The 21,099-nt window shown below is 35.2% G+C and overlaps 1 protein-coding gene across 1 annotated transcript in view; it reads left to right on the top strand.

The window, feature by feature from the left end:
* Positions 1–9,294: 9,294 nt before the first annotated feature.
* Positions 9,295–21,099, top strand: part of rbm28 (RNA binding motif protein 28) — a 22,697-nt gene continuing 10,892 nt past the window's right edge. Inside the window, exons 1-19 of the mRNA XM_067390035.1 lie at positions 9,295–9,344; positions 9,471–9,636; positions 10,535–10,702; positions 10,792–10,919; positions 11,009–11,084; positions 11,208–11,300; positions 11,530–11,601; positions 11,723–11,792; positions 11,875–12,086; positions 13,542–13,614; positions 13,787–13,896; positions 13,983–14,059; positions 14,167–14,302; positions 16,557–16,621; positions 16,917–17,072; positions 19,617–19,766; positions 20,382–20,456; positions 20,539–20,774; positions 20,850–20,967. Coding sequence (XP_067246136.1) covers positions 9,519–9,636; positions 10,535–10,702; positions 10,792–10,919; positions 11,009–11,084; positions 11,208–11,300; positions 11,530–11,601; positions 11,723–11,792; positions 11,875–12,086; positions 13,542–13,614; positions 13,787–13,896; positions 13,983–14,059; positions 14,167–14,302; positions 16,557–16,621; positions 16,917–17,072; positions 19,617–19,766; positions 20,382–20,456; positions 20,539–20,774; positions 20,850–20,967 — 2,133 coding nt within the window. The 5' untranslated portion in view covers positions 9,295–9,344; positions 9,471–9,518. The remainder of the gene's footprint in view (positions 9,345–9,470; positions 9,637–10,534; positions 10,703–10,791; positions 10,920–11,008; positions 11,085–11,207; positions 11,301–11,529; positions 11,602–11,722; positions 11,793–11,874; positions 12,087–13,541; positions 13,615–13,786; positions 13,897–13,982; positions 14,060–14,166; positions 14,303–16,556; positions 16,622–16,916; positions 17,073–19,616; positions 19,767–20,381; positions 20,457–20,538; positions 20,775–20,849; positions 20,968–21,099) is intronic.

The raw sequence follows: 21,099 nt of genomic DNA, 5'->3' as shown, positions 1-21,099 counted from the left end.
TTATTCATTCATTCTATTTCAGTTTTTAATTAATTTTACTCAACAAATTCTCTGTTTAGTCTGGGGAGGTTACAACTTTGATGTTCAACAATATTGTTTCAGAAATGCAAACAATTAAAGATATTGAAATTTCAACTTCATTTTGGTTGGTTTCCTGTTAAGTTAGCTTTAAATTTGTATAAAAGAAAATTGATTATTAAATTAGTTTTTAAAAGGGGTCAATTATCTTTACAATTTCATATGGGTTTGATACCCTTAACCTGGGGTAAATTGAGCCACAGGAACACTTTTTTAAAAACAACCCTTTGTCATAGATGTATTCTGATCAAAGGAAACATCCTGACATTACTTTAGATACTTTCATTGTACTTATGCCTCATTTTCCACACAAGTAAAAAATGGCTCATCTTACCCCACTCTCCCCTACCCAGTGTTTTATAGCATCATATTCAACAACAAACTTGCATCCACAGCTCAGGTAAATTATAATTAAGTTGGCTTGAAAAAGCCAACTTACTGTTTTCTTCTGAGACTAAAATTTCTGACTCTAAGGGGCCATTCACACAGAACGCGTTTTTCTATTCCAATGCGCTACTTTCCCATTGTTTTTCTATGTAAACACGCACTTGACGGACGTGCATGACCGTTACGCTCGCGTCTCGCGTCTTTTGCAGCGCCTCTCCCATGAGCGCCGCGTTTTTAAGACGCCGTGTCAAGTTAAAAGAATTTCAACTTTTACACGCAGCGCCGCTCATCAATGTCAGTTCCAAAACAGTGGACCAATCAGAAGAACTCGAGCTTCTGTTTCCAGTAGCAAGTTGGCATGACAACTGTTTTATATGACGGCAACATGGCGGAGGGGGGGCGCTCATTATTATCTTATTTTCTTTTTTTCCATGTCAAAACTTGTATCTGTCAATTCTGCTGTTTGCCTATTTCTATTATTTCCGTTATTGTCGTTATTTCCTCACGTCTCAAAAGCGCATCTCGAGACCCTCGCGTTCTACGCTGCGCTTTTTTTAAAACCACTCCTGAGCGCGTTTTTAGATGCAAAGACGCGTTCTGTGTGAACGGCCCCTAACTCCTCCTAGAGCTTTAACTCTACAAACTACAAACTCAGCTCAGACCTTCAAACTGTTCTGATTTAGTGTGCTATATCTTTTCTAACTGATCCAACTTAGGGTTTTCCCAAAAATGACTATTAAAGCTCGGAAAAATCCCATTGACTTTCATTGACAGAATGTTCAAATGAGCGAAGACTTTCAAACTCCAACTGTCAAAATTCTAATTTAAACTACGGAAGCCCATTAGACTCAATAAAGCTGCCATTATACTATTTCTAATCCATCGAAACTCATTGAAACTCATAAACTCTATCTATCTATCTATCTATCTATCTATCTATCTATCTATCTATCTATCTATCTATCTATCTATCTATCTATCATCTATCTATCATCTATCTATCTATCATCTCATAGCAACCACCCAGAATAACCTAGGAACCACTTAGCAACCACACAAATCACCCTGGCAACATCCTAAAAACCAGTCAGAGTACCCTAGCAACTGCATAGCAACACCCTAGCAACCACCCAGAATACCTTAGCAACCGCATAGCAACACCCTAGCAACCACCCTGAGTACCCTAGCAACCGCATAGCAACACCCTAGCAACTCCCCTGAGTACCCTAGCAACCTCATAGCAACACCTTAGCAACCACCCTAAGTACCCTAGCAACCTCATAGCAACACCTTAGCAACCACCCCGAGTACCCTAGCAACTGTATAGCAACACCCTATCAACCACCCCGAATACCTTAGCAACCGCATAGCAACACCTTAGTAACCAGCCCAAGTACCTTAGCAACCACATAGCAAAACCCTAGAAACCACCCAGAATACCTTAGCAACTGCATAGCAACACCCTAGCAACCACCCAGAATACCTTAGCAACCTCATAGCAACACTCTAGCAACCACCCTGAGTACCCTAGCAACCTCATAGCAACACCTTAGCAACCACCCTAAGTACCCTAGCAACCTCATAGCAACACCTTACCAACCACCCCGAGTACCCTAGCAACTGTATAGCAACACCCTAACAACCACCCCGAATACCTTACCAACCGCATAGCAACACCTTAGTAACCACCCCAAGTACCTTAGCAACCACATAGCAAAACCTAGCAACCACCTTGATTACCATGACCTCTATCTATCTATCTATCTATCTATCTATCTATCTATCTATCTATCTATCTATCTATCTATCTATCTATCTATCTATCTATCTATCTATCTATCTATCTATCTATCTATCTATCTAAAATTTATCAAACTGAAATTTAAGCCACTTAAATTTTGTCTTGACAAACTTTTTTCATCTAGTTTATTTTGCTGTGGTGCTGAAAATTCAAGCAGATTGAATGTGTAGAACATGATTATTCTCTGAATGTCATTATAATAGTGAGTTGACGCTAATAGCATATGCAGATTTATGTCAGATGACCCATAAGACGCCTGTGTAAACACCCACCGACAGTCTCTCAATGTCTCACACCCCCCACTGAGACCTTCCATATGGTCTTTGTCCCAGGAAACGCTTAAACAATAATAAACAATGATGAAGACGTTATGGGACTATGTGAGTAGATTAATGGCCAATTTTGTGTCTCAAATGTTTTCTTTGGTATAAATGCTTGGCAGCAGTACACACAAAAGATGCGGTACGTGAAACATTTTATGGATTTGAAAACAACCGTCTGACATCGGATAGATCAAATGTGTTCATTATGCAATGCTGTAGTCATGATTGTTCTTCTGCCCTATAGAGCATTACAGCATTCAAGACCCATTTTTTCTGAAATGTGAAGCATAAACAATAATAAAAATTTGCTTATATTGTTTCAGCAAGTACCTGTTATACACTACATTAGCATAATATCTGCCTTCACCCTGTTTTCTGCATATTGGAGCAGATACACAGATAAAGTAGGGCAGCTTCAGCAATGTTTCTGTCTACCAACAGTGGTAAAAATGCTTTGCTGTTTGTAGTGGTGGGTTGAATCAGACAGTGAAAAGGATTTATTTGTATTCATCAGTCCCTCATCACATGAGTCTGAACTCTCCCACACACACTGCCAGCGTGGGTTCATACAATATCCCACTGTCCCGCTCTGCTGTCCTCTGACAAGATCATTCAGTAACACAACCTTAATCTACATTCAGATAGATAGATAGATAGATAGATAGATAGATAGATAGATAGATAGATAGATAGATAGATAGATAGATAGATAGATAGATAGATAGATAGATAGATAGATAGATAGATAGATAGATGTGTTCTTTGAGTCTTTACTCTTTGTTTAGTGTTTGTGTTTGGCTCTGCAATGCACCGTCCTGTCATTCAAATCAGTGCAAGAAAAATATCTTTCATAACTTCCTCCTACAACCTTATCCTAAAGCACCACTGGAGAGAGAAATGTATGACCCATTTACAGGACACAGAGAATCTGCATCAACACCAGGAGCAGTGTACGGTAAGTATCAAATCGAAATCTCGCAGAGATGAATCTATAGTCAAATAAAACAAATTAATGTACACATGAACATGCTTCACTGTAAGTCACATTGTCTGGCAGTGTGACAGAGATTGTGTTTAAGTTGTTGACTATAAAATACAATAGCTTCTGGATTTTCATTGGAATGTTCTTCATTTTGCACAGAATACCAGTGTTGTATTTTACTGTGCAATATTCATAATCCATATGCATTTATAAACCATTTACACATTTTAGCTCTAAAACAAGGTTACATTACTAAGTAAGAACATTTGCTTGTTAATGTTAGGCTATTGTTTAAAATAATCCATTATTATGTTCTATTGAAATGTCAAATTTATTTTTCAAGAGTAAATTTTTTTAAATATATATATATATATATATATATATATATATATATATATATATATATATATATATATATATATATATATATATATATTTTTTTTTTTTTTTTTTTTATTAGATTTTTAATCTTGAAAAATAAATTTGACATTTATATATATTTATATATTAAATTATATTAAATTGCAGACTTTCTATTGATAGTTTCCAAAAAAGGGACATTTAACTATTAGGAAAACATTAGATTTTAAAAATCTATTTTTTGTTTTACTACTCCAATGGCAGACATATTTTCCATGACGAGGTGGTACAAGAATGGCTTCCTTGCCTGAATAAAAAGGATAATATTAATAAAGATTTTGTGCATGAAGTGCCAGAACATTTACTTATTAATGTTTAGCTATTGTTTAAAATGATCCATTATTATTATTATTATGTCCATTAATTATTTTATTATTGTGAATATTTTTTATGAATTATTTTACAGTAAGGTCAGGAATTCAATAAATTGTAAAACAACAACAACAACAAAAACATTTGATTTAATAAAGATTTTAATACAACATGTCAAGTTTTGTTATCAGCTAATATTTTTATAATGTTGCAGAAATTGCAGTGTTTTATTAAGTTATAACTTGTTTGAAAAAGTTTTCTGATTGGTCGAGCCAAATTTAAAGCAAAGTCATTTGTCATGTTTTTTTCCTCTGAACAAGTAGTAAGAAGTAACGTTTAAAAAACATTAGATGAACATCCATCTAAAACGTTCCATGTGGAATAACATTTTTGTGCTAATATTTTAAGAACCACACCAGATAACTTTGAACGAACAATCTATTAACATTACTGGAAGAATGTTTATTCATCATAACTTTGAGAGAATCTTGCCAGAACATTAGCCAAAGTTCATTCCCTGTTAGCTGGGACCCCATTCACAGCATTACCACTGTTCCCTTCAAGCATCATTTGTGGCCTTATAGATCTCCAATAATAATGCACACTATCTATATGAAAACTTTTTGATAAGAAAGATACTTACAGTGGTTGTGTGTCCAGTGTGCTACAGCAAAGAAAATACACCCAAACACACTCATCACATGCAGTGCTGTTAGATCCTTTCTCTTGGGCGCTTGTGTAACTGGGCCTGGAGCCAGTCTCTGCTATGCCACTGTTGTCTTTCTCACTCTCTCTAATTCTCTTTTGCCTGTATGAGACAGAAGAATGTTTGCTCTGCTGCTGGTCTTCTCTATTGCTTTCTGTTCTCCGAGGTCAGATAAAAGAAACACTCCCTCTCCATCATACCCACACTGTGTTATGCGCATGCATTTGTCACCCCCATATTGGAGACGATAAAATCCTTAGGAGTCTTTGTATGAACACACACATCTTGGTAATTGTCCTTCGGAGGTAGATTAACCCACACTTTGGGCTAAGACACTTACCAGACGGGATTACAGGAAAGGGTGACAAAGGAGAACGAGAGGACAAAACATGATGTCTGTCTGATCGGTTAAACCAATAAAAGCAAAATCAAGCCATTTAACCCATCGGAAAATCAGTCTATTTTATGTTGAGCTAAATAAAAGTCTATGGCAATGAAAAGGACCTATTAATTGCCATTAGAAAGAAATTACTGACCCTAAACATACAAGCTTGATAAAAATGCTAATTTTAGAAGAAAATTTTAGATGGCACTTAAAAGATTTTGCATCTAAAGTCTTCATTTGCATTAAGCAAAACCTGTTGACTAACAGATGTGTGCACTGGATTTGGAGAAAATACCAAGATTTCTACTTCAGAGCACTGATTTCACTGTAATGTCTATGACTTACTGTCATAGTGTAAAACTTAAAGGAAACAGAATATTATGTCAGCCGAATTAATATTTGAAAACGTGGAAAGTCTGAGTCATTCTACGAAACGGGTGCCATTTCCAATTTGCATTTTTCAAAATTTTCTTTTTTTTTTCATGTTTCTTTTTTTTTAAACAAACAACTTGAAAGATATGTTAAAGGTGCCCTAGAACTTTTTAAAAAAAAAGATGTAATATAAGTCTAAAGTGTCCCCTGAATGTGTCTGTTAAGTTTCAGCTCAAAATAGATTTTTTATAATTCATTTTTTTAACTGCCTATTTTGGGGCATCATTATAAATGAGCCGATTCAGGGCTACTGGCCCTTTAATTGTCGTGCTCCACGCCCACGGAGCTCGCGCTTGCCTTGAACAGGGCATAAACAAAGTTTACACAGCTAATATAACCCTCAAATGTATCTTTACAAAGTAAAGACTCAAAAAAAGACTCACTGTATGTCTTTTCCATGTACTGAACTCTTGTTATTTGACTATGCCAAGATAAATTCAATTTTTCATTCGAGGGCACCTTTAATCCTCCAAAAAACATTTTCCCACCTCAGGCACAAAATCTTTATTAATATTATCCTTTTTATTCAGGCAAGGAAGCCATTCTTGTAAGACCTCGTCACGGACAATATGCATGCCATTGGAGTAGTAAAACAAAAAACGGATTTTAAAAATCTAATGTTTTCCTAGTAAAATGTCCCTTTTTTTTGGAAACCATCAATAGAAAGTCTGTAATTTTATATATATATATATATATATATATATATATATATATATATATATATATATATATATATATATGTATATATATATTTTTTTTTATTCTTATATTTTAATCTTGAAATATGAATTTGACATTTCAGTGTCCTCATTGTTTGTACTGAAAAAATTTATTCACTTAAAAAATACAAATAAAGTTACATTTATCTGATTAGTCCACACAACAAGAACATCATTCAACATTAATTTATGTAATATTTCATTTTCTTTCAATATACTTTTAACCAAATTAACTTGTTACGGGGTGGTTCACTGTGACGGTGGTAAAGTATGTCTCTGTATGATCTGCTGGTTTTAAACTTTAAAAACTGGGGGAGGGGAGACATTCAAATTGAGTAAAAAGTGTGTGAGTGCACTCTAAAAAATGCTGGGTTAAAAACAACCCAAGTTGGGTTGAAAATGGACAAACCAGCGATTGGGTTGTTTTAACCCAGCGGTTGGGTTAAATGTTTGCCCAACCTGCTGGGTAGTTTTATTTAAACCAACTATTGTTTAAAAATTGCTATATGGCTAGCTTAAAATGAACCCAAAGTAGTTGGGAAATTAAAAACCAGATTCAATTAGAGGCAACAATAATAAACAAAAGGTGAATGTTTATTAATAAGCTTTAATATTTTATTAATATAAATTTAATAGTTTAATAGTTTATTAATATAAATGTATTAATAAGCAATTTAACAAATGTTTATTGTTTAATAATTATTCATTGAACATTAATAAATGTTCATTTCCAACATACTTTGGGTTAATTTTAATTAAGCAATACAGTAATTTTTAAACAATAGTTGAGTTAAATAAAACCCTACCGCTGAGTTAAAACAACCCAATTGCTGGGTTTGTCCATTTTCAACCCAACTTGGGTTGTTTTTAACCCAGCATTTTTTAGAGTGTGTGTGAGTGTGTGAGTCTGCGGTTTTCGCACGGAATTGGGCTACTTTTACACTGTTACCGCGGGTTGTTTTGCATGTCTGCGGGTTGAAGCGAGCCCAAATAACATGATATTTATTTAGCCCTTGGAATGCACATTTTACCAAGGGAACCCTGCCAAAAAAAAAACAAAAAAACAAAAACACCCCAGAACGTGATGCCAAAAAAAACAAAAAAACAAAAACACCCCAGAACGTGATGAAATTTACCACCCATCACAATAAAATGGTGGTAAATTTCATCCCAGAATGTCCACAAATCTCCCATGTGGTCAAGTTTCTCACCTAGTATATATGCATTCAATCTGAAATATAATTTTCTTTGTCTTAATAATGTAAAAAATGAATAAAAAACATTTTTCCATATCTATTTTGTGTGACGTGTTGGTTGGTTTGAGCTTGACAGGCTTTGCCTAACATGAAAAAGCAACAGATAAACAATGTAAAAAAATAAAAATAAATAAATTACATAGTTGCCTGCTTTTGTTCTTGGTGGCTATAAAGCTCAAATGATGTCACTTTGGCTTTGTGATGTCATTTAAAGGAACAGTGCATTATTTATAGATAAAGCAAGTTAGTGTGACGGGGTGGTAAGTCAAACTGAGGGACACGCATAAAATATAAAATATTTACAAAAAATAAAAAAATAAAATAAGGATTATTGTAAATAAATATAATTTATATAAACAGGGACACACATAGTATATGTTTGAAAAAAAACATGTAACTTATTTGATATTTTAGATGCAAATGTCATGCTGGTTCACACGGACATGTGAAATTGGCTATGTAATAATGAAAAATGATTAAAAATAGTATGTTAATCTTCAAAACAAAAACAAAATTATTATATATCATGTTAAAAAGAACACTTGAATGAATAACTTTAAGCTTTGGAAACACACTTTGGGATATTTTTTTGTGCCTTATGCATCTGATAAAACGGTGCGGACCCAAATGGCACCCGTTTCCTAGAATGACTCATCTGTACAATACAAAGTTATTTAAAATTATAAAAATAATGTATTTAATTATATATTCAATATAAAATATTAAAATATCATATGCGTTTGCTTACATAATAATAATAATGATAATAATAATATATTATTATAAAAATATTTTCTTTTTTACCATTACGCTTGCTAAAAAACAATGCATTGTTTTTACAGTGTGTAAAATAATTCCAATAGGACACGATTTAGTGGATGATGTCGCCCTCTGGTGACCAAGAACAGAGAAACATTTTAAGATACTCAAAGCAGCCATAATGATTTCACTGCATCTTTATTTTTAACTAAATGGAAGTATAAATAAATAAATAAATAAAATAAATAAAGAGTACCGCCAATTAAACCTCATTGCCTTGTTTTTAAAAGCTGTTTCCAATTCGAATATCTTAATTATAATTTCACAAAAAAATGAGCACATTTTGAGCCGCAAACGTAAGTAAAGAAATATGTCACTCATTCTATCGCTATCGCTAGTAAAAGAAACAATAAAACACAAATAAATAGCCTACATTGTTCACCCAAAAAGTTCTGTCACGCTTTGCACAGGGTGGGTTCATTACAAAATTGAACTTGGCTTTATTTATTTCTTCCGTGGAACACAAATCTTTTTGATGAAATAAATGGTAAATAAAGATGTCAACCTCAAAACTGACGCAAAACCACCATAAAAATGTGCTCTGTTTGGGCTTTTGACATCTCAACTGTCGCGACCATAGGGTCGCGACTTGAAAAAGACCTACCCAGACTTGCTTCTCCAGACCAGCAGGAGTCAATATTACTGAGCGCGCAGCGCCACCTTGACGACGTCCAAAACAAACGAAGAATTTCCATCTTGACAACTTCCTGTACAGCAGAAGCATGTGAGAAAACGTGCATTACTACTACTGCACTGTTTGCAGTCATTTTTACGACAACATTCTTAATGTTATTGCGACTTGTATGTAACAGTATTTGTCATAATCAGTAACCAACACTGTTGTTTTTAGAGACGTTTGCTGGCTGTGAAGAACAGCCGAGCTGAACTCGTGGTGAAAATGCCTGCAGTCACTTTATTTGTCAGGAGATTACCTGAAACAGCCACAAATGAGCGTCTGGCAGAAGTCTTCTCTGAAATAGGACCACTGAAGAATTGCTTCGTTGTCAGGAATAAAGGTAAGCTTTAACTAATTAAAATCCTATATTTTTAAGTTAAGTGAGCTTAAGTGTATTTATTTATAGACCAGTTTAATGAATCAATCTGCATGTGAAAGTAAATGCTTTATTTGTAACCTTGTCGTGAAACCAAACACTGATTAAATGTGTAAGGTTGTTTCTTCACATCGAGGCCCTTTTACACTTGTCTCCTTAGTAAACCAAGTACTCGGGTGTCAAAACTGTTGATGGACAGTTTGTGTCAGAAATTGATATAAATATTTTTTTACTTAATAAATATTGAAATGGTTTGTTGTACTCTTTCTTTACATGAAGGTTTGAGACAAGGCTTATAAACAATAAAATCTGGTCTACACATTAAAGGCACAACTAAAGCCATGATAAAAAGTTTTCCAAGATAGTTATTTTGTGATTTTAATATAGCACAAAAAGTTGAAATAAAAAGTGAAATAAAAGTGGTTGAAGAAAAGCTTTACAATATTTTGAAATCCATAAGTTCAAAAGTTTGGGGTTGGTAAGATTTTTAAAATGTTTTTGAAAAGTCTTTTATGTACAAAAAGTCTGTATTTGTTTAATGATAAATATCATTAATAACATTTATTATTATTATTATTATTATTATAATTGAAAACAGTTGTGGTGCTTAATGTTTTGTGAAAGCCGTGATGCATTTTTTTTCCGGATTCTTTGATGCATTTGTATGAAATATGAATCTTTTGTATCATTATACCTTTACTTTTGATTATTTAAAAGCATCCTTGCTGAATAAAATATTTTATTTCTTTCAAAAAAATATTAAAAAAAAGTGTGACCCCAAACATTAAATGTATCATATGAGTTTGCTGTGTTGTTGGTCTCTTGGTTTAATAGGAACATTAATGTGTGCTTTTGTTTACAGAGACCGAAAAATGTCGTGGCATTGGATATGTGACATTCTCTATGGAAGAAGATGCACAACGGGCCATGAAAGAAGTCAAAGAGTATGACAAGCAGAAGATATTTGTGACTGTGGCCAAGAAAAAACCTGATCATAAGAAAAAGAAGAAGAAAGTGAAAACAGAAGAAGGTTAGACCCTCATGCATATATTTTAATCATTGATTGCTTTTACTTTTCTTTTTTGGTTTGGAAGAAATGAGTCTGAACTGTTCATGCAGATTCAGGAGATACAGAGAAACCCGAGAAACCTGAGAAACCAACAGAAACCAAAAGTCCTGAAAAGTTTAAAGGCATAAAAAAGAACAAATTAAAATCTCGGCTGATCATCAGAAATCTCAGTTTTAAGGTAAGTTAAGTAAATTCTGTTGTATAAAGGAACAATGCATAGTTTTGACATTTGATATTGGCTCTTACACTTGTGCGGTTTATGTGTAGTGTGAAGAAGATGATTTGAAGCAGATCTTCTCCAAGTTTGGAACGGTGCTTGAGGCCAGCATTCCCCTAAAACCAGGTAAGACTTTGACCAATAAGTGCATCTGAACTGGTTAAAAGCATCTCTTAAAGTCACTTTACCTGATGTTTTTTTCATACGGCCATCCATCTTGATAGTTTTTATGGCATTGTGTTTGTGCAGATGGGAAGAAGCGAGGTTTTGCATTTGTGCAGTTTAAGTGCATGTCAGAAGCTGGAAAAGCTCTCGCTGCGATGAACCTGAAGGAGATCAAAGGTGAGTCTTTCGCAACACTGAACACTGTTGCGGTGCTTCTCACCCTGGGAATACTAACATTAATAATATTAATAATGTTTCAAAACTATTTATGCAAAAAAAAAAAAAAAAAATTGGATATTAAAACTAAAATAATTAAAACCGAATATAGTTCCTGAAACTTCTGGAATCACAAATCATACGCTGCCATTTTGTTATTAACAAAATGTGTTTTATTCGTCGCTCACAGACAGAAAGGTGGCTGTGGATTGGGCCATTGCAAAGGACAAGTATCAAGCTACCCAATCAGCTTTAGCGACTGGTAATTTGTTTTGTCATTTTCACTGCATTTTTATCTATTTATGTGGATATGGTTGTAAAAAAAAAAAAAGTGCATCTACCGTTTTGATTTTTGTTGTGAAGTGTACTTGGATATCTTGCAGGAACTATCAAAGAAGAGAATGTGAATTCTGAGGGTGCAGGAGCTGATGGGAATGAAGGTGCCAAGAAAAAGTAAGTGCTGTAAATGCAACAGATGTCATGATGTGTGTTTAGGTGAATTCCTTGAATTTAAAATGAGGTCTCTCGTCTTAAGGTCTGTATCGCAGGAAGAGAAGGACGACTCCGAGTCAGAGGAAGAGGACGCTTCAGAGGATGACGACAAAAGTGCAGAAAATGAATCTCAGCATACAGATAGTGATGCCAGCGAATCTGACGACGACGATGATGATGATGGTGATGATGACGACGACGATGACGATGATGATGATGATGATGATGATGACGATGATGACGATGAGGGAAAAAGTGACTATGATTCATTTATTCAACCATGAAGCCCGTTTCATGATCCATTTGCAGTGCATATGCAGTATCATTTTTTTCTGTGCCCATGTTTAATAGGTTAGAGCATACACACTGCAGACGGACATGGTTCGGCAATGCTTTCCAGGATAAATGTGTATGAAGCAGTGCAGCGATCGTTTCTGCGCCAAGTCTATTTTTGGCAGTAACAACACATTGTTTGTGGTCAAAATGTAGTAATTTCACCATAAATGTGTGAAATTAAAGTCTACTGTGCTTCACAGTCAACAGATGGCTTTTTACCCAGCATAAAGTAAGAAAAAGTATACCTTTAGTTTACCTCAAATTTAGATAGACAAGGCGACAAATGGATGGCACTCATCTCTTCGTGGAGGTGGAAAAATGTGTATGTCTTATATATGTTTTAAATGCAAAGGAAAGGGCATGTGATTTAAACTTTAAAGGATTAGTTCACTTTAAAATGAAAATTACCACAAGATTTACTCACCCTCAAGTCAGCCTAAGTGTATATGACTTTTTTTCTTTCAGATATACAGTGATATTAATAAATATCCTGATGCTTCCCAGCTTTGTAATGGCAGTGAATGGGGACAAGAAGTTTGAATAAAGTTCATCCATCCATCATAAACATACTTCACACGGCTCTGGGTGGTTAATAAGGCCTTCTGAAGGAAAGTGATACGTTTGTGTAAGAAAAATATCCACATTTAACAAGTTCTAAAGTAAAATATCTAGCTTCCACCAGACCACCTTCCAAGTTGAATATGGAAGTCGTAGCGTTAGCATTTTGAACTGTGAGAGGCGGTACACTTTCTAGATATTTTACTTTATAACGAATATGGATATTTTTCTTCCACAAACGCATCGCTATGCTTCAGAAGGCCTTTATTAACCCCCTGGAGCCGTGTGGAGTATGTTTATGATGGATGGATGCACTTTCTTTACCTTTTATACTCGTTGGTCCCCTTCGCTGCCATTATAAAGCTAGGAAGCATCAGGATATTTACTAATATAACTCTGATTGTGTTCATCAGAAAGAAGAAAGTCATATACACCTACTGTAGAATGGCTTGAGGTTGAATAAATCTTGGGGTAATTTTCATTTTAAAGTGAACTAATCCTTTTAAGTGTTAATTTAAAATGTTTTGATACTACCTTTTAATGTAAAGTAAGTACTTTTAAATGATTTGCCACTTGCTTGAGCAACTTAATATATTTAATCTATATAGATGTAATAAATTGAATAAAACATTGTTTAAATGTAGTGCGTTTTAATGTGAATACGTCTATTTCTGTGTGAAAAAAGAATCACAATGCTGAAGAAACATTTTCTGCACTGCATACGTACCGCACATGGATCATGTTTGAAACGTGTGTATGTCATATCATGCATGTAATGTGTCTGTCAACATTGTGACTCTAAATCTCTATCCACAGCTCATCCAAAGAAGAAGAGAAAGAGAGACCCTCTTCCTTCAGATGTGAATGAAGGAAGAACCATCTTCATCAGGTGAGTCATATATAAGGAAGTTCTGTTGTTGTATAGATGTTTTTTTTGTTTTTTTTTTATAAACTAGTCAAATATATTTACCAAACTACACAGCAGTCCTGTCTATAAACAGTTTTAAACAGGTTTTCATGTTTGTATTGTTATATTTTAATTTCTCTTTGGGTTCTGTCAGAAACCTGTCCTTTGACACAGATGAAGAGGGTCTGGAGGAAGCTTTGTTGCAGTTTGGCGAGCTAAAATATGTACGTGTGGTTATGAATGCAGACACGGGATATTCAAAAGGTATTTTTAGTTACAAAACCCTGGCTTGAATGGAATTTAAGTACTTTATTCATAGTAATTCTCTCTCTTTATATCTGTCTGTTTAGGTTGTGCCTTTGCTCAGTTCAAAAGTAAAGAAGCAGCAGAAAAAAGTATTGCTGCTGCTGCTCAAGATGAAAAAGAGGTGAGTTCACTGTCCTGCAGCTTTAGGGAGAGTTGCTGTTTTTAGATCTTCAACATATTATACTAGTAAACATAGGATTGTTGTGCTGATGCATATGTGTATTTCAGTCTGGTGGCATTAAGGTTGATGGCAGGAGATTGTACATTTTGCCAGCCGTAAACAGAGAAGATGCTTCAAAATTAAAGGACAAGAAAGTGAAAACTCATACGGGCACCAGGAACCTTTACCTCGCCAGAGAGGGCTGTAAGTAAAGTTGGTCACAAAATGCTGCCAGTCAACTGACCAACAACAGCTTTGTTTTAGTTCTCCAATAGCAGTAATGGCTCTGTTTACACCTTGTATTAAAGGGTTAGTTCACCCAAAAATAAAAATAATCTACTTAAGCTATCCTTGGTGTAAATGACTTTCTTCTTTCAGCCAAACACAGAGTTATATAACTCGCTCTTCTGAGCTTTATAATGGGAGTGAATGATACCCTAGATTTTGAAGCCCAAAAAAGTGCATCCATTCATCATAAGAGTAATCCATACAGCTCCAGAGGGTTATAAAGGGCTTCTGAAGAAAAGCGATGCGTTTCTGTAGGAAAAATATCCAAATATTTTATAACTTTATAAACTGTATGGTATGGCCGTACGCAAGTCGAGTTCCTGCGGAAGAGTGAACTCTGACCCGTCGTAGGATGTAGGAGTAGCGTAAGCTTAGGTGAGAGTAGATGCCACTCACGGTTCAAACAAATAGGGCTGGACAAAAAATTCATGCTCCTCTTCTCTTATAGCGAAATCCTTTGATATTTCTCTTTTAAAATTCTAATTTTAGACTTCTAATTTGGTGTTTTGATAACTCCAACTGTGTTAGGCTGAAAGAAGAAAGTCATTTTTGGGTGAACTAACCCTTTAAGAAGCGTTTGTCAATCTGATCACATGTGGACAGTGATAAATTCAGGTATAAACGTGGACTAAAATGTTTGGAGCTTTTGAGATTGTCCACTTTCTACCACTTCTAGAGGTAGTTGAAAACACATTTGACAGGATTGCTTTCATTGCGTAGATACTCATGTGGTCAAATGTGTGGTCGAACAGCCACCAAAAAACCTGCATACTGACCTAATGTGTAAACATGATGGGAAGCGTGCTTGCCATACTTAACCAGATTTAAACTTTGACGGCTGAAGACCTAAGTTTGTGCTTGTTATGTTTTTCATCCTCACAGCGTTAGGTGTGGTTTTTGTGTCTATCAGAGCAGAAACGAAAGCTGCTGCTTTCTGTATGTTTTCCGTCATCTCCTTTCTCATTCATGTAAATTCCACAAGCTTATCTTGTCCATTAGATTAAAAGAACTGAAAAAGCCCAAACATTTACATAGAGCCTCCCCTTACAGAAATCAGGACAGAATGGTTGAAAATGGACAAAAGAGACAGATTAAAACACCAGGTGTAAACGGGAATGTGTCCCCCTTATCTACTTGTGATCTGATCGACCAAAACATATCTTAATACCAGGGGCCTGTACCATGAAGCCGGATTAGCTGGCTAGCCAGGTAAGTTTCGGATTAGTTTGCGCCAATCCTGGGTTTTGGGTACCATGAAAGTAACTTCGCTTTTAGTGGTGTTCATCACCATAGCAACTTACGCTCCATGGCTAACCTTATCCGGGGCAGGTTATGTTCTTGGATAGAGATCTCAAACTGAAATTGGACCAATCAGATGTAAGCTAAGTGACAGTGACACACTCAACACAATAAAGTCACTCCCCCAGTTTCTCTTCCTCTAAAGGTCATTATAAAACAAAAACAAATATTTAACGATGAAATTGTCTGGTTTTAATGATAATATAATTTATATGATTTGTATAATTGTATGATCTATATTTTTATTAATCCATTATACACACGCAAGTTTAGTGTAACAGTAGTTATTAAGCACTTAGTTTCAATGAATATTAATATATATAGATCATATGTAATATAGGCCTAAATAAGGAGTAAATGTACTCTTTAAAAATTACTACATGTGACCTTGTATGTTTAAGTCTCTATCACTATATATTATCAACTATATAAACTACCTTCACAAGTTTCCCTTGCACTTATAGAGAAAGATCATTTCTTTTTCACAGACAAGTATTTTCCATTAGTGTAAATGCATTTAAATTCTTCATTTTCAGCGAAAGAGTTTTGAATCGCGCTGGCTCTCTCGCGAGAAGCGAATCACAGTTTATTTCCGTTGCAAGGCATGTGATTGGCTGTTTGCCACTGATGTCACGGATTCATGTGCATGCGCTCCACAAACTCAGGATCAAAGCCTGAGTTGACAGAGAAAGTTGATGATCAGCATCATGGTACCAACAAAGCCGGATTGGAGTGGTTTGGTTTTGTCAACTCGAAACTAATCCTATAACCCTGAGTTTGTTCATCTACCATCATGGTACAGGCCCCAGGTGTAAACGGGGTCAAGGACTAAATTGCACCTGGATTAACTTATCTCTTGAACTTTCTCTAGTGATTCGTCCTGGATCCAAGGCTGCAGAGGGAGTTTCAGAAACTGACATGGCCAAGAGAACAAGAGTAAGTGCAGAGAATACGTGTTTGTCATTTTCATTCGTTTTTGTTTCAAGTATTTTTATAAAGCTTTAATAAATGTTTTTTCTTTTTTAGATGTAGTAATTTTAGTATTTCAGCTTAAACGTATTTCAACTCGTTGCCAAGGCAACGTTCCTATTTTTTTTGTATACGTTTTTCATCTAATATTTGTATTTTATTTCAGTTTTAGTTCACAATAACAATGCTGAATTTGATACATTCAAATCAGTATCACTAATGCTTTCTGATTAACTTTTTGTGTGTTTGTATGTGTTGTCAGTTTGAGGAGCTGAAAAGGGCAAAGTTGAAGGACGTTAATGTGTATGTGTCTAAAACACGGCTGTGTGTGCATAACCTGCCTAAGAGCGTCCATCAGCCTAAATTTCGCGAGCTCTGCCTCGCCGCCGCTGGTGGTAAAGGCGTCCGCATCACTGAGGTAATGCACTCATACACACACTTTACCTGCATAAAATACTGTGGTGTTTAAAATGCTGTTAAAACCAACTAACAGCAAACCATAATTCAAAAGAAAGAAAGAAATATTTTCACAGTTCTTCCTAGTGACACTAGAGGGCAGGACTATGTTGTTTGGGTAAGATCAGGTTTCACTCTGTCAGTAGTGATTTGGCTGACTTTTCAGGAACAGTTCTCCTGAAAAGTCTTATTTAAGGGCACAATGGTTCATGGCGCAGCTTTCTAAGCTATAGAAGGGGTTGTTTATTTACTTTTTGAGGAATGAATGCCACACACAAAATGTCATTACAACCTGACAGATATCACTGAAATGAAAGGGGACCTATTATGTAAAATTCAGTTTTATAAGGTGTTTTGAACACAGTTGTGTGTTCAGTGTGTGTAAAAAAACCAGCCTATAATGGTAAAAATCCACTCACTCCTTTTTTTATAATCCCTATAAATCACAAACAGTCTCTCCAAACAAGCGGTTCCAGATTTCCCCCTACTCTAACGTAGGGTAACTCTTGACTGGCGACAATCTGCCCTTTTAGCTCCTTCCCTGAGTGAGCTGTTCGCAGTTTGCCATGTTTATCTCCTCGCCAGAGCATTTAACATCAGCATTCATTTCATTTAATATACAGGAAAGGTTAAAAGGTAACATTAAGGTACAATTTAAATGGGCCTGACTCAGTTTCCAGCAGGTTCCTGCTCTGCAGAACATAAAACATAAAACACAATTTACAACACAAGGTCAAAAAGACTTATACAAAACATTAGCACAAGCTAAACAAATACAAAAAATACATTCAAGAAATGTATTCTTATTAAAGCTGCTAAGGTTATTTTAATCAAGAGCAGTGAGTGATTTTCGGTTTTCCTTTTGTTATTGGTTCATATTAATAGCATGTACAGCAGTATGTAGCCTACTGTATATTACACTTCTCTCAGTTTAATACACAGATCTAATGTATAAATGCAATTTCTTTCCTTGCTGTTTTCGTTAATGGACACCAACTGTCTTTGTGTTTTTGACATAACCTTTGTATTTGACAGATTAAGTGCAATAAGATGTGCAAGAGAAGGGGTTAAAGGGATAGTTCATCCTAAAATGAAAATTCTGTCATTTACCACAAGCTGTTTCAAAACTGTATGAATTTCTTTCTTCTGTTGAATACAAAACAAGATATTTTGAAGAATGTTGGTAATAGGGCTGGGTAAAAAATATTGATTTCTCGATTTTAATCGATTCTCATTTTTACGAACCGATATCGATTCTTAAATCCCAAGAATCGATTAGTCTAATCTGTATTCAGTTGATAAATGAGCAGAATATGTAGTGCTTCCCATCTAATAAATCACAATAATCTTTGTGCTTTGTTACTTTTAATATGAAGCAAAATCTCAGATTTCAAATGACGTCCATCTTATGAGTTTCAAAAAATAAATACAGTTTTGCCGTTGTTGAGCGCATGTGAACGTCCTCTCCTCCGCTTTAATAGCAGTTACAGCACAAAATAAACACGACTAAACATCTGAAGGTATGTTAAAATATACAACTCACCGAAATCTGTATCATGTCTCTTGTAATAGCTCGGTCAGTGTTTCAACCTCGGAAAGACGTCAATAAAACAGCTTGTAAACAATGTCAGGCAACATCACATTTACCTCAGAAAAACATATTCAGTGACCATAAACTCATTAGGCTGCAAGAAAAATGAACTCTAGAAAGCAACATTCTGATAAATATAGCTATGTACCATTACATATTCATTATACTTTTTAATGTTATTCAATATTTAATGCATGTTTGAATAAATCAGTTATGACAGCACCGATTTAAATGTTTACATTAAAAAAAAACGAATTGGAGTAGAAATATGATTATGTAATTCTAAACTTTATTTATAATAAAAACATCATTGAGTGTAATTTAAGTGTTTGTATATAAATAAGTTAATTTAACCTTCAATATTATTATTATTTTTGGATATTATTAGCACTAACTGACTCCCATGTGTAGTTTACAGCATTAGTTAAGAGATTTTTTTTCCTCTAGGAAATTTGCCATGTACTGTAACAGATATACTACATCCAAAATAATCGATATCGAAATCGTAATTGAATCGAAAGCATGTGAATAGTAATCGAATGGTGAAAATTGTCAATACCCAGCCCTAGTTGGTATTCAAACAGATGATGGGGGCCCTTTGACTCCCATAGTTTGGAAAAAAAAAAAAACTGTGGAAGTCAATGGGCCCATCAGTTTGGTTACCAACATTTTTCAAAATAACATCTTTTGTGTTCAACTTGAGGGTGAGTAAACGATGAGAATTTTATTTTTTGAGCAAACTATCCCTTTAAGTCTTTCTAATTCAGCACATTGTTAGTGACCACTGGCACCTCTAACAGCTAACTTGCACAGAGCTTTTTATTTTTTTAACAGAATAAGCTAATTATGGCATAACGTTTTCATATAACCAATTCCTGTTCCTGTTTTTCTCTCTCTGTATATATGTACCTATAGTGTCGTGTGATGTATGACAAGAAGCCTATTCGGGGTCAGGTGGTCGGTCAATCTCTGGGATATGGCTTTGTGGAGTTTAAAGAGCATGAACAGGCTCTACAAGCACTACGCCACCTCAATAACAACCCAGACATCTTTGGACCTCAAAAGGTAGACCACCACAACTTTTTGTTGTCATTCAAAAACCAACAAAAAGCCTGATTTGGGAACCAAGAAGAAAAAAAAGGGATATTTGATAACCTGTTTATTGTTCTATCAAGTCGGTATATTCCTAGAAAGAGAAGTAGGCCACTGTGGCGACTGTCTTAATTCCTAGAAGTATTTCAGATATGTTCAGGGTCATTTCATTAGGGGACGATATTAGATGATGTTAGCTATAGCTTGCTGGTGTGTAAACACACATTGAGGGCCTGTTATTAAGGGCTTCAGTGCCAGGTTCACAGCAGTGGCCCATCAGTGTTTTGCAAAGGAGGACAAAGGAACGCACTCAAGAACAAATCAAACCACGTGTCTGTCTGTCAATCTTTCCACACGTCCTGTAAACACGCATTCCGTTCAGTGGAATGTGTTTTGGTCTGTATTGAATGTAATTTCTCAAAAATAAGATGAATCGTTCTATTCACTCGTACTTGTGGCCAAGACTCATGGATGTTTCACTTAATATAAATTGGAAAAGGCTTTAGCATTGAGCAATAACTGAAGATTGAGCAAGTCCAGTGTTGACATATAAATGCTTAAAGTCATTTCCTGTATCATTCCCATCAGAGACCCATAGTGGAGTTCTCCCTGGAGGATGGCAAGAAGCTGAAACTTAAAGCTATTCGTCTGGAAAATATCAAGGTGAGGCTTGGTTACATCTTAAAGAATAAAATTCTAAATAAAAAAAAATAATTTATTGAGTCCTTTATGTGCTTTTCCATAGAAGCGACTTAAACAAGTCAGTAGCCAAACAGAAGGGCAGCCGCAACATCCTTCAGGAAAAATGAAAGGTCCCTTGCAGAAAGGAAATGCAGCTAATGTTGATAAACAGGAGAAGGCTCAAGGAAACCAGTACTCCGGGTTTATGACCAAACCAGAGGTGGAGCACGTGGAACTGAAGGATGGCAAAAAACGGCAGAAGGTTCTGCACATGCCTTCACATAGAGGCCCAAAGATCAGGTACAACTTACTGCACATGTGAAAATAAACCAGTAATGTTAAATTACGTACAATGACCCTCGCACTATTCCTCAGGAAACGAGATAAAGGGAAACAACCCATGGTGCAACCCAAGAAACCGAAGAAAGGGCCCAGCAGGAAAGATAGAAATATGTCTACTTTCATTGAGAAACGCAGCATGAACAGTAAACAGGCAAGTCAAAGAGTTAAGACAATGTGTGTGTGTGTGTATGTGTGTGTATATATATATATATATATAATATGAGAGCTGCACCGATTCTAAAAAATGTCAAATTTCCACTAACATATAATTAACAGTAAATAA

This window comes from Chanodichthys erythropterus, chromosome 7 (assembly GCF_024489055.1).
Source record: "Chanodichthys erythropterus isolate Z2021 chromosome 7, ASM2448905v1, whole genome shotgun sequence".
Taxonomy (NCBI): domain Eukaryota; kingdom Metazoa; phylum Chordata; class Actinopteri; order Cypriniformes; family Xenocyprididae; genus Chanodichthys; species Chanodichthys erythropterus.
This window is presented reverse-complemented; position numbering and strand designations above follow the sequence as displayed.